The sequence below is a fragment of the Theropithecus gelada genome, chromosome 13, assembly GCF_003255815.1.
Source record: "Theropithecus gelada isolate Dixy chromosome 13, Tgel_1.0, whole genome shotgun sequence".
NCBI lineage: Eukaryota > Metazoa > Chordata > Mammalia > Primates > Cercopithecidae > Theropithecus > Theropithecus gelada.
In genome coordinates, this window is record NC_037681.1 from 8,319,796 (window position 1) to 8,332,723 (window position 12,928).

Genomic DNA, 12,928 nt, shown 5'->3' on the forward strand with positions numbered 1-12,928 from the left:
CCCAGGCTGAGCTACTCCAGCGTTGACTGAACTCTAGGCACTAACTTATTTGAATCAAGGACAGAAACTGGTTTCATAACGATGACCAGCTTTATAGTCTTCAGTTCTTTCTCCCTTAAACGGGATCATGAGAAGTTGTGGGCCCACACACAAAAAAGCCCTTATTTAATGCAGTGCCTGGCCTATCACAGGGGTTCAATTAATGGTAATGTACTAGTCAGGAATACATGATCTGAGTTTTCACTCTCAAACCAAAGCAAGGACATTCCCGCCACTTAAAAATGATTTTACATGCTATATCTATAAAAATACGAGCTTGGAAGGTTTATTCTATAACCAGAAAGTAAAGGTTACATTTCTTTGCACTTCCATTCTTGGTTAACGTGATCCATCCAGGAATCAGAAGGGTACTACTTCAAGGTCAACGCTGCAGGAAAGGAGGAAAAGGAGGTCTAAGAAGCCAAGAGCTCACTGCTGCAGTGTGGCAACTTCACATTTTCACTTTACTCCTAAACTATTAGGGATACAAATTTCAAACTGCATTTTGTTTGTTTGTTTGTTTTTTTTTGGATTCATATTCTTTTCAAATGGCTGACGTAGCCCTGATTTTATCCAGGCAAGATAAACCTAACTGGGAGGTGAGGGCATGAGGAGGGCAGAAGCATGGCTGAAGGAACAGGGAAAAGGGAGAGCTCTAGGAGTTCTTATCTCAGCACTAGACCAGGGTCAGCCCAGGTTTTCCGTGAAGGGCCTGAAGGTAAATAAATTGTTGTCTTTGTGGGCCACATTGGTCTGTGTCACAAAACCACCACAGGCAACACACACAAATAAGCATGGCTGTGTTCCAGTAAAACTTCATTTGTGGACACTGAAATTTGAATTTCATGTATTTCACACGTGAAAAATATTTTTATTTTCAACCATTCAAAAACGTAAAATCCATCCTGAGCTTATAGGCCATACACAAAAGGCAGCAGGCCAGATTTGGCCTGAGGGTCATAGTTCACCTGCCCCTATATATATATTTTTTTTGTTTGTTTGAGACAGAGTCTCACCCTGTAGCCCAAGCTGCAGTGCAACGGCATGATCTCGGCTCACTGCAACCTCTGCTTTCCAGGCTCAAGCAATTCTCGTGCCTTAGCATCCACAGTAGCTGGGACTATAGGTGTGCACCTCTACACCTGGCTAATTTTTTATATTTTAGTAGAGATGGGGTTTCACCATGTTGCCCAGAGTGGTCTTGAACTCCTGAGCTCAGGTGATCCATCCGCCTCAGCCTCCCAAAGTGTTGGGATTACAGGCGTGAGCCACCGTGCCCGGCCTACCAGCCCCATATTTTTATTTATTTATTTATTTAGAGACATAGTCTTGCTCGGTCACCCAGACTACAGTGCGGTGGTGCAATCTCGGCTCACTGCAACCTCTGTCTCCTGGGTTCAAGCAATTCTCCTGCCTCAGCCTCCACAGTAGCTGCGACTACAGGCGCGTGCCACCAAGCCCAGCTAATTTTTGTATTTTTAGTAGAGATGGGGTTTCACTATGTTGGCCAGACTGGTCTTGAACTTCTGACCTCAAGTGATCCACCTGCATTGGCCTCCCAAAGTGCTGGGATTATAGGCGTGAGCCACTGCATCCAGCCACCAGCCCCTATATTAAGCTGTTTTGAACCCAACCAGGAGAAACTTGAATTTTGCACTGTTTCTAATCAGTTATTTATAGATCCCTTCCATCTGAGGCAGAGAAAAAGTGACTTTGAGAATTTTTAAAGGGCAGGAATTTCTCAGGTGTGTTTGTCATTCAGGTATCCTCAAAAAACAACTATGTTTGACTACAACATAATTTAAAAGATAGAACAGCTAAAGGAGTAAGTATATGTACGTGGGTTTATCTTAGATGTTATTTTGGGACACCAAAAACTTCAGGGAAAAAAGGGTCAATGCCTTGTGAAGGTCTGGGGCTTCCGACCCACCGGAACGAGCATGTCACTTGTGTCACTTCACTCTAACTGTAACCCCCAAACGCAGTGGGCAATGCTCCACTGTACAAAGTATGTGAATAAAGTCAGCTTCAAGTCATATTTAATGCTTTAAAACAAAAGTCTAGGAAGCCCAGTGTTTGTCATGCCACCTTTTACCTGCTTCAGTTTTGAACAATTTCAAGTTTGAAGCCAGAACTATTTTCAGGTGTATTACAGTGCTCTTTAAGCACCTGCCTCGCATGTTTCAGAGCACAGCCTTTTATTTAAACTTTAAGAGAAAAAAATGTTTTCTGGCAGTGGCCATGGCCAATTTTAGTCTCTGGAAGTTTTCTGTTAAGAGTCCACAAACATAACAAGAAATGAACACGTGAGTAAGAAGGAATGAGAGTTGGAACGGGTCTTATGCAATACTTGCGACAGAATAAAAGATGTTTGATAGCCCATGTATTCAAAATCAAATAACTGCTCATGGAGAGAAAATCTGTGGTCATATTCAATATGCACAAACCTAGGTGGGTGTTCCTATGGCGAGGCCTGTGTCTTATTCATTACTGTATCTTTACTTTGCAAACAGTAGGCACTCAATAAAAATTAAACAATGAATTAACTGTATGGCACTATTCGCAAGACAACAATGCCACCCACCTCGCTGAATTGGTAGTTTGAATTCTGTAAGAGAGTAAATAATGTTCAATAACAGTAGTTACTTTTATTCTCATTTTAAAAAAATAAACCAAGGCTTAAAAAGATTATACAACTTGTCCAGCTGAGTGACACTGAAACTTCGGTGTACCTACCTTCAAAGTCCTTATTCTCTCTGATTCCTATTAGCTCAGAAACCTCATTTAATCCTGAAAACAGGCTTAGTATAAATAGGGTAAAAAAAAAAATTACCTTTCTAAGCTGATTTAAAAAAAAAAATCCAGGGATAAACAGACAATGGTTTACCTTTCTTGGCTAACCTATGCTTCTAAATAAGGAAAATGATCGTTTTCTCTACATTAAGGGACAAAAGTGGCAGAAACAAAAGTCCCATCCATCACCAGGTACCTGCATCACCAGAATGGGTGACAAAATATTTCTCTTTAAACAATTAGGCAATACTTAAGAATTACTCTTCCTCTTTTAATTAAATTCTAAGCAAAAAATAACAACAACAACTAGTTGTTTGAAAGAACATTGTAACTATGTAAATATATGTAAATAACTACCTCCTTGGCATTTATGTTATTTTATTCATGGGTACTTTGGCTATTGTCTGAAAATAAAGAAAAGGTTGGTTTAGAATATTACTTTATATAACTTAATTTTTTTAAAAAAGGAAATTCCTCCAAACCCCAAAATCTGAAATTAAAACTGTTTTCGATAGATAACTTCACTCTTGGATCCATTGTAGACTGGAGTCTACCAATAAACGTTGGTTTCGGAGGTCACTTCCAATTGTCTCTGGTTAGCAATATAGAGCTCAATATTTTCACTAACCTCACATATAAAATTCATAACAATTTAAACTCTGAGACTTTTAAATTGTTTAATCCAGTCAATTCAAAGTTAATACATTAAATGTAACTAAGAGACACTTGACATAGTAGGCAATAAACTCTAATAATGTTAGTGTCAATAATAGTCCTTTAATGTTACCCTCTTCAAAAACTGGTGAGTCAACAATTTTAAAATAAATATGTCTTTAGCAAATTACAGTTCCTGTAGTATAGCTGTCTATGACAAATACAAATTTAATAGAGAATTTTTAAGCTTGTCAATCTGTCCTTGCTACATATAAATAGATAATTTAAAATAAACTCTGGAAGTGAGTGTAGGAAAAAGAACAATGGTACACAAAGTATAGATAATCTTCCTGCCATCTAATTAGTATATTCACGCACTTAAATCAAGACCTCCAAATTAAAGTACTAAACAGTAAATGTAACGTAAAAAAAGGAAGTCTCTCTTTACTGCAGCCTTCTGTCATCAGTAAAACAGGAACATCCTAGGAACAGAGAAAATCTAAACCCTTCAGTTAACGCGGGATTTTAACACATAGGCTTAATGTTGTAGAGGCTTTCAGAACCTCACATCTAAAATAAATTTTCAGTAGTTGCAACACAAAACTAAAATTGTGTTGTTTTAGGGAAATTCAGTTTGAAAGCCAAGAACTCTAACCTTTTTAGTTAAAAAGGTTTCCAGATTTTTGATGTCCTTCCTTCCTAGGCTACATTCAATAGTTCCACTGCATTCCTTTGTTACACCATTTCAGCAACAATCCCCATGACACCCCTCCCCCAACCCCAAACCACCACAAGCTACCCCCCTTCATCAAAACGCAGACAAAAACATGTTCCAATCAGCCAAAGAAAACTCTCTTTAAAATAAGGGGAAAAATTAATCGTTTTCAATTTAAAATATTACTCTGGTGAGTATATAATTTTTAAAGACATAACAACACTGCAGGTTTGGAGAAGAGGTAAAACAACTTAAAGGATTTGTGAAGAAATGGGCAAGTGTTCTGGTTTTGCACAGTTCCAATCAGTACAATTTTGATATTGTGTTCAGTCTTTAATTACAGACTAGAAGGTTACTTTTCAATGAGTACTTCCCAATGCTGCATCCACTTAGGCATGAATCCCCACTGCACTTACTAGATTAGATGCCTTGACCTTTAGCCAACCATGACTTTGCACTCACCTTAGCTCTTCCTCCGGTAATCCATTTACTCTCAAACTATCGGGACGATCTCGTCTCCTCCTGTAGAGACCTGAATGTGAAAGCTCTTTAAGCTGTAATGCAGTCATACTTCTCTCCACACATCAATTGCTGACACTTTAAGCATTTATGCTCAGCAGTGTGGCTGCCAGGGGAAAGCAATATCCCTTGCCGAGGGACCTCAGCACACCTGACTCAGCCTTAGAAACCTCCAGGCAGGCCAGGCTGCTGAAGCACAGCTTCCTGTTTCTCACTGGTTGGTACACACCCTCCTTAGCAAGGCACAACTTGCCTTATCTCTGGGCCTTGCACCTTGGGAAGGGGGGAGTCGGTGACCAAGAAGGTAGGTTACTTACTTGTTTATTAATAAGAAAAACTTAATTGTTATGAATAATCACACCAATTCCTTTATAAACCTTGCCAGGACCACTCTGAACTAAAATTGGGCTAAAAAGCTCCAGTAAGGTAGTCACTAAAGAAGGGTCCTGCTGTTTTATTTCCCAGGAAATCCATTAACACTTCACAGGCAGTTGTCAGTTTAAAGAACTGCCTGGTTACAGTGAGCTCCTTAGGGACAATTCTCCTTAAAAAGGAGAGGAGGGGCAGAATTCTAAAGGGAAGCAGTCCAATTCCTCCCCCTTACCACTCTACTCCAAATCCTCTACAGAAGGGAAGGAAGTTTCTTTGGTCCACCCACCCCTCATTAAATATTACTAAAAAATTCATAACTGAAAGGAAGACGGTTTCTTCCTTCATTCAGTGATTTTCCGAATCTGTAATTACTGGCTGTGAATAATGCCCTCTTGCAGTGCAGGCCACCCCGGATGACACAATGCTGTTGCCTTTAAGGTGGAATGGGTCCTATGTACCCTATATTTATCTGTACATCTGACCTTGGAAAGTGACAATGTTTAGGAAGGTTTTGGGTGTGGGGATGTTGACAATAGAGGGCAGGTTTGGGGCAAGTGTCATCCAGCTCAAAGTGATGCTACCCCACAGCAGGCACAGTGCGGCCCTCCAATCCACTTCAGTCCCGCTGGGAACATAGGACCACACCACAAACACAGGCTACCTCCCAGCAAGCTCTTAGCCAGTAGTATGACTGCATGGTTCTAGGAATTTCTCTCTGGGCAATTTATACCAGCCTCTTTTCCTTTAGAATCTTCTCGACAAGAGCACACAGAAATGGGTCTGATACTATTTTTACACCAAGAGTTAGAGAGTTAATATATTCCCATCTTTGAGAGAATCTGCACTATACATACAAAAATGAAGGCAACCCACAGGAAAGGGAGTCTACATCTTACTCCTTCACTCAGGACATAGATGCTAGTTCCCCTGAGGGCTTCCATTTGTTACACTAGGTTCAAGGCCCCAGGAAAAACAAGTGATTTTCATAATTGCCATTCGAACACAGCACATGCTTTTAAAGATGCAGGGACAAAATTTATCATTTTTGTCACTACACTAGATTTAATGAGTGATGAAACACGTTTTAAAAAATCGGTTGACAGTTATATCTATCTCTGGAATGGCACACAAAACACTGGTAATATTGGCTGCTTCTGAGGGACCTGGGAGGATAGCAGCAGAAGGAAGCATTTCCACTACATACCACTCTACCTTCTGAACTTTGAATATATTGCCACTCAAAATCAAATAGAATTTAGAAGATTTAAATACCAAACAACTTAGTTTACAGTAATAGAAACATTTTAATTTAGACCTCCTAAAGTATCCAATTCTTTTTTTTTTTTTTTTTTTTGAGACAGAGTCTCCCCCTGTCACCCAGGCTAAAGTGCGGCGGCACAATCTCGGCTCACTGCAACCTCCGCCTCCCAGGTTCAAATGATTCTCGTGCCTCAGCCTCCCCAGTAGCTGGGATTACAGGTTTGTGCCACCATGCCCAGTAGAGATGGGGTTTTGCCATGTTGGCCAGGCTACTCTGGAACTCCTGGCCTCAAGTGATCCACCTGCCTCGGCCTCCCAAATTGCTGGGATTACGGGCGTGTGCCACCGTGCCCAGCCTTCGTTTTTAAAAATCAAGACAAGTTAAAAAAAAAAAGAACAGAAATAACCACTAATCTTCCTTGTTTTCCCCTCACCATCAATACAGAATAGACACCTAATGAATAAAACATAAATCAATTGTATATTCGTTGCAAATACAGAAATCCCAACATTAAATATGACCTGTCTCCATAGGAAATGTAAATAATTGCTTTCTTTTTAAAAGAGTTTTTAAAAATTAATGCAGCTTGCTGACAAGGGAAAAGAACTTGGTGACTACTAAAGGTTAACCAGACAGGAAACACCTAACTGTGTAGGATGAATCCTGTATTTGATGAGACTAGTGTTAAAAGGATGTGCAGGGGTGGGACAGGGCGGGGAAGAGCGGTAACAGGGACAGTTAGTTACCAAGCCATAAAACAAACGAGCTGAAACAATTCTTGCCCTCTGACTTTTAAAATGGCTGTACTGACAAACAGGAACTTCAGCAAATCAATGCTTATGTTCTGATGAAACTGCCACAACTGAGTAAAATTAAATTTTGGGCCTTTGGGGAAGGCCCTTTTAACCAGGATCTTTTTTTTTTTTTTGAGAGGGAGTCTTGCTCTGTGGCCAGGCTGGAGTGCAGTGGCGCAATCTCAGCTCACTGCAACCTCCCCCTCCCGGGTTCAAGCGATTCCCCTGCCTCAGCCTCCCAAGTAGCTGGGATTACAGGCAAGCGCCACCGCGTCACCATGCCAGGCTAATTTTTTGTATTTTAGTAGAGATGGGGTTTCACCATGTTGGCCAAGACGGTCTCGATTTCCTGCCCTCGTGATCCGCCCGCCTCAGCCTCCCAAAGGGCTGGGATTACAGGCGTGAGCCACCGTGCCCGGCCTAACCAGGATCTTTTCACTGAAGACAGAGACAGAGACAGAGGACTGCTTTCCCTCCCCAGCACCCTTCAGACAGCAGCACATCAGCACAGGGAAGGGGGGCAGATGCACAAACACCCAGCACACACAGCAGGGCCATGACAAAGAGAAGGAGGAGGAGTCCCCATCTATTTATCCTTTCAAATGTACTTTCCCATGGAAATGGAATTATTAATTATGCCTGAATTCTCAGATCAGGCCAATTTAAAAGGCTTTTAAATTTCAAATAACTGTCTTAGCATGATTTTGACAGTACAGAGGGAGGCCTGTATAAATGCATTTTCTGTGGGTTTCCATATAGATATATTTTATTTTAGCACTCTAAAAAAATCTTTAAAGGTCAGTCCAGACTCTCATTCAATGCAGAATTCCCCACCGTCATTTTCCCCATGGCCTCATCCCTATACAATATCTACGACCTGGGATTTTGTCTCTTCATAGACACTTGCAGTGATGGGGAACTCACTACCTCATAGAACTCCTGGGGCTTTCCCCCATATGCCCAGTGGTTGCCAAGGAACAACAGTTCACAAAAACTGTGAATAAGACAAACTTGCCTTAACAACTGGTCTGGTCTTTGAACCTCATGACAACTTTTGTCCTTTTTTCCGAACTGTCGGGTTCTCCTCAAATCTGTACTTTGACTCCAGCAGATCTCACGTCCCCATCCCAGCTGAGAGGACTGGACTCCAGGAGTTCCCTGTATAGACTGTGCTTCCTCTCACTTTCTAGCCTTTGCACATACGGCTTGGTAAGAATGGAAGAAAGATCACCGGCAGGACTAGCTCCTGATCATCCCACTAGGACTCACTGCAAGGATCATCTCTTCCAAGAAACCTTTCTAAACCCCATACCCAACTTATCACTGCATCTGTAGGGCCAGGGACATGGAAGAGAGTCATGTTTGTTAAATAAGCTTTACGCTTTAATTGTTCAACCAATTAATTTTGAGAGCCTAATCATTTTGCAATGTTATGTTTGAGGAGAAATCTCCAGAGTTTTGAAGCTTTTTCATTTCTGCATGTAATACTCAATGTTACCTAAATGAGATTTTAAAAGACACACTCGTTCTACGGTTTTGGAAAAATTTACTTTCTTGGTGAGACTAAAACTCTGAAGCTTTCATATTTGTGGGGTTGAACAGTACCTTCCACAAGTATAAACATTTTCCATTTGTGATAAGAATAAAAAATTAGCCTGGATTTTTGCCTAAACTTGTCACAGTCCAGCTTTTAGCATCCTGTTGCAATTAACCCCTTCAGATATAAGAGGGTAAAGAAACCTAATTAAACATCAAGCCGTTTGTTAAATATGATCATTAATGAATCATCAATTATTTCTCGTATACAGAGTTAAGAAAGCTGCAAGCTGGTTTCCATGGCTAACTGGGGCTCACTGCCAGTACACTAGGTACTAATGGCCTGTAAACTGGTCGAGCAGCTGTACATTTCCAGGCCATTAATTTCCTTGTGGGACATAAAAGAAGAATTTTATGTTTTGCAGCTAACTTTGAACTTGATGGAAAGGAATCATTTTTAGTTTATGTTTTATCTCATAAATAATCATTTACAGGGAAAATCAAATTTTATCTAATAAAGCAAGAATATTCATCCATACTATGTCCAACACACATTCATCTGGCAAACATTTATTTGCCAGCCAAGCCGTCTTCCTAAATGAGGCCTCTCAAGAGTGCTCTAGGCTATACATTTGAAGGAAGAACAGTGCTATATATCTGCTGCAGAAAAGGGTTCAATGATGTACCATTGTGAGTAGGCTCAAGGTCAAGCTAACTGGAGCAGAGAGTATGAGAAGGCAGAAGCAACTGTCCATAAAAACTGTTCACTGTGCGGAAAAAAAATCTCCAAAATATGGTCCCACTCACAAGCAGATAATATTGCAACTGTCTATAAGCCTCTCTGAACTTTCTCCTTAATCAGGCTTCCTGGACCTCTGCCACATCTAAGTGGATAGGCTGAGCTGTCATTAAAGCTCACGTGAAGCCAGTGTGGTGGCTCACGCCTGGAATCCCAGCAATGTGGGAGGCCGAGGTGAACAGACGGCTTGAGCCCAGGAGTTTGAGACCAGCCTGGGCAACACAGTGAGACCTCATCTTTACAATACAAAATTAGCTGGGCGTGGTGGCGAGTGCCTGTAGCCCCAACTATTAGGGAGGCTGAGATGGGGGGATCATAATCACTTGAGCCTGGGAGGTCGAGGCAGGAATGAGCTATGGTCATACCACTGCGCTCCAGCCTGGGTGACAGAGTAAGACCCCTATATACCAAAAAAAACCCAAAAAACCCAAAAAGCCATGAAAACCTGCCTGTGTCATTCTCATTCAGCAGCCTCTTCCACAACCAGTAACATGGGGTCATCAACAGTTTTCAATTTAGACCATTAACAAATGTTCTCAAAAGCCACTGATACAAAACGGCAAATCTTCCGGGTATAATTCCAGGTATATTTCCAAATAATTTAGAATGAAATTCTAAGTAACCTATCCAATCCCACACTTTCGAGGGGCCAAGGGAGAGTACAAGGTATGTTAGTGGAAGGATACAAGAGGGGACCAGTAGACATTTAGCTGACAGATCCCCATTTGGAAACTTCCTTGCTGTGACTACCTTAGAAGTACACAGGAAGTCATTTAACTACCGCAGTCCTCCATTGCTCCATTTGGAACAGAAGTGACTGAATCAGGTGACCTCCATGGTCTTCTCCGTAGGCAAACATTACTTGGTTTTCCAGACAGGATCTGTGCAACGTGACTCCCTGACTGAGCACACTTTTCTCCTTCGTCATTTAGTCAGAAATCTCTTTCCTGAATAAAGTAGGCACACGTGGGCAGGCTCTGCACATTCAGCAATTCAACAGACATTTCCCAAAGGCCTCAGCGTGCCAGGCCTTTGGGGTGTGGAAGAGAACCCTGAGCAGCCTCTGGGCTCCCCAGATCCTTCTCCATGGACACCTTTTCTTTGGTCACAAAGCTGCTTGAGGATAAGAGCTCTAGAGTAGATAAAGGACCACAAAAAGGCATGCTGATCACCCTAGACCCAACATATACCCGACCTTGCCCAAAGAGAACAGAGGATCCTCCTCAACAGAGCACTGACCTTTCAGGGAAGGAACACAGACTAAAGCTTGCAGCGGGACTGCACTTTTCTTCCCTGAGGGCAAAATACAGGGTATCTCACTGAATGTAGTACACTTGCTTCTGGAAAACTACAGATAAAGCTAAAACTTCAGCACATAGATTAATTTTTCTTTCCCTAAATGAACTTGTTTTTAAAAGGAATTCTAGTGGTACTCTTCACAAATGAGAGCTTTTCTACAATCCAGATTTTCCCATAATTTGACTTAAAACAAGATACATATTAATGTATTGAAGTAACTTTTTAGATACTGTTTCTATCCATTCTGCCTGTCCACCACTATACATAGAACTACACGCTATAGATTTTAGTGTATCTATATCTGCTTAGCATATTTCTAAACCAAACTGTCATTACAAAAAAATCCAATAGGTGAAATACTTCTTTGTGAGAGGAGAAATGTAACAGTTACTTGCAAGCTAACAGTTCTGATATTCTGAAGACCAGAAAGAACAAAAACGGTTCTTCTCCCTACCCTGGAATTCAAGGGGTGTGTCTTAAAAAATAAACCACAATTCCTGCCCCACCCAGTATAGGTTCATGACTATAGCCAATACTGTTAACACATTGGCTTTCACTTCAAAATTGTTTTTACCAGGTTATCAAAATACTTCCCAGATTTTATGTGAAGCCTAATCTTAAAGGCAACAACACACATAACAAGTTGTATGGACACATTTCTGATATCTGTATTATCCCTTTATTTACTGTTATTTTTTCCTAACTCAGATATAAAAGTTCAATTCAATGATACAAATATAATTTAGAAATTTAAGGATATCTAGCACTAAAGACAAAAGTTTTTCAAAAACTTGTATTTCCTATATAGTGTTACTATGCCAGAGTGATTGATGGCAACTGAAAACGATAATGTAAACATGTATTTGGCATAAAAAGGTGTGTTCATGATCTACCATTGAGTGAAAAAAAAGACCATAGGATACAAGCTATGAGATTCCATTCCACATGGAAAGACCACATATGTATGTATCATGTAAATATGTCTGGCTCATGCTGTACTTCACCAGGTCTGTTTGTTGCTATGTCCACGAAAGAATGTGGGGAGAAACGTTAGCAGGGTCGGTGCTCCAGCCTCCCTCCCTGGCCCTCTGTGTCCAGTCTGCCCTTCTCCCCTCCTTTCCTACACATCTCTGTGTCCACTCTCCTTGCTCTTCTCTCTGTCACCACCCTGGCTAGAGCTCAAGCTGCTATCTGTTCCCTGGACTGCCATGTGGCTCTGCACAGCTCTGCTGGTCCTCACCCTGGGGCCTCTGCTGCCTCAGAGAGAGGGGTCCTCATAAACAGATGGGGTCTTGTCAGTACCCTGCTTAAGACATGGGCTGCCCTTGGCTCTGAGGGTGAAGAACACTAGGCCCTTCGAAACATGCCACCTCCCGTGTCTCTTGTCTCATTTCATCTCCCAGCCTTCCCCTCAGCCACAGAGTCAGGCCCTCTTGCTTTTGAGCCTGGTTTCTTGGATGAGATCCAGTGTTTCTGTCTCAGGAAGCTTGCCCCTGCTCTCCTGCTCGCCTCCCTGCTTTCAGCGTCCACTCTGCACCCTACCTTCTACCACTTGACATGTTTCACATTACATATTCATTTGTGTGATTACATGGTTGATACCCTACTCGACTGCAGGCTCCACGAGGCCACTGAGTCTCTGCTGCTAAGAGCAGACCCCAGCCTAGGTTAGACGCTCACTAAAGGTTTGTGAGGGCCACAGCTGGGTTGGGGGCACACCAGGCACCCTTCTGTGTTGCCTCTTATACTTGGCTGACGACACACCTGCCGCATGTGACTTTTGCTGTTTTCTTATCCATTTTAAACCTGTGTTTCCAGTTTGGAAGGCCCGTGCCTCTGCCAGTCTCATCCCCTTGACAGGTCCTCACCATGCTCAGACATCTCCTCCACGTGAACTGCCCTGCGCTTGCTCTCTCACCACCCAGACACTGCCTAGGCTTCCAGCCCCTGCCAACCAGAGATGTCTTGGTAGACACTCTCCCAGATGCTGGGGAGGGTGTGGACACATTATGTTGCCTTAATCTTGTCCACAGAAAGGTAAGCGTTTTAAACCTACTTTGACTCTAATAATAAAGACTTTTATGAGTTTACAAAAGAAAAAAGCTAGGACACAAAAATGTTTGCTTTTCAACTATTGCAAGGACAAA

General features: G+C 41.8%; 1 protein-coding gene across 4 annotated transcripts in view; it reads right to left on the minus strand.

The window, feature by feature from the left end:
- The window catches only part of LIMS1 (LIM zinc finger domain containing 1), a 148,387-nt gene that overhangs the window by 59,926 nt on the left and 75,533 nt on the right, over positions 1–12,928 (minus strand). The window contains exon 1 of one of the 4 annotated variants that reach the window (XM_025353814.1): positions 4,664–4,878. The exons of the other annotated variants lie outside the window; for them this stretch is intronic. Within the exon in view, the coding sequence (XP_025209599.1) occupies positions 4,664–4,770 (107 nt within the window). The 5' untranslated portion in view covers positions 4,771–4,878. Of the gene's footprint in view, positions 1–4,663; positions 4,879–12,928 lie in introns of those variants that run through there. 4 annotated transcript variants of the gene reach the window in all.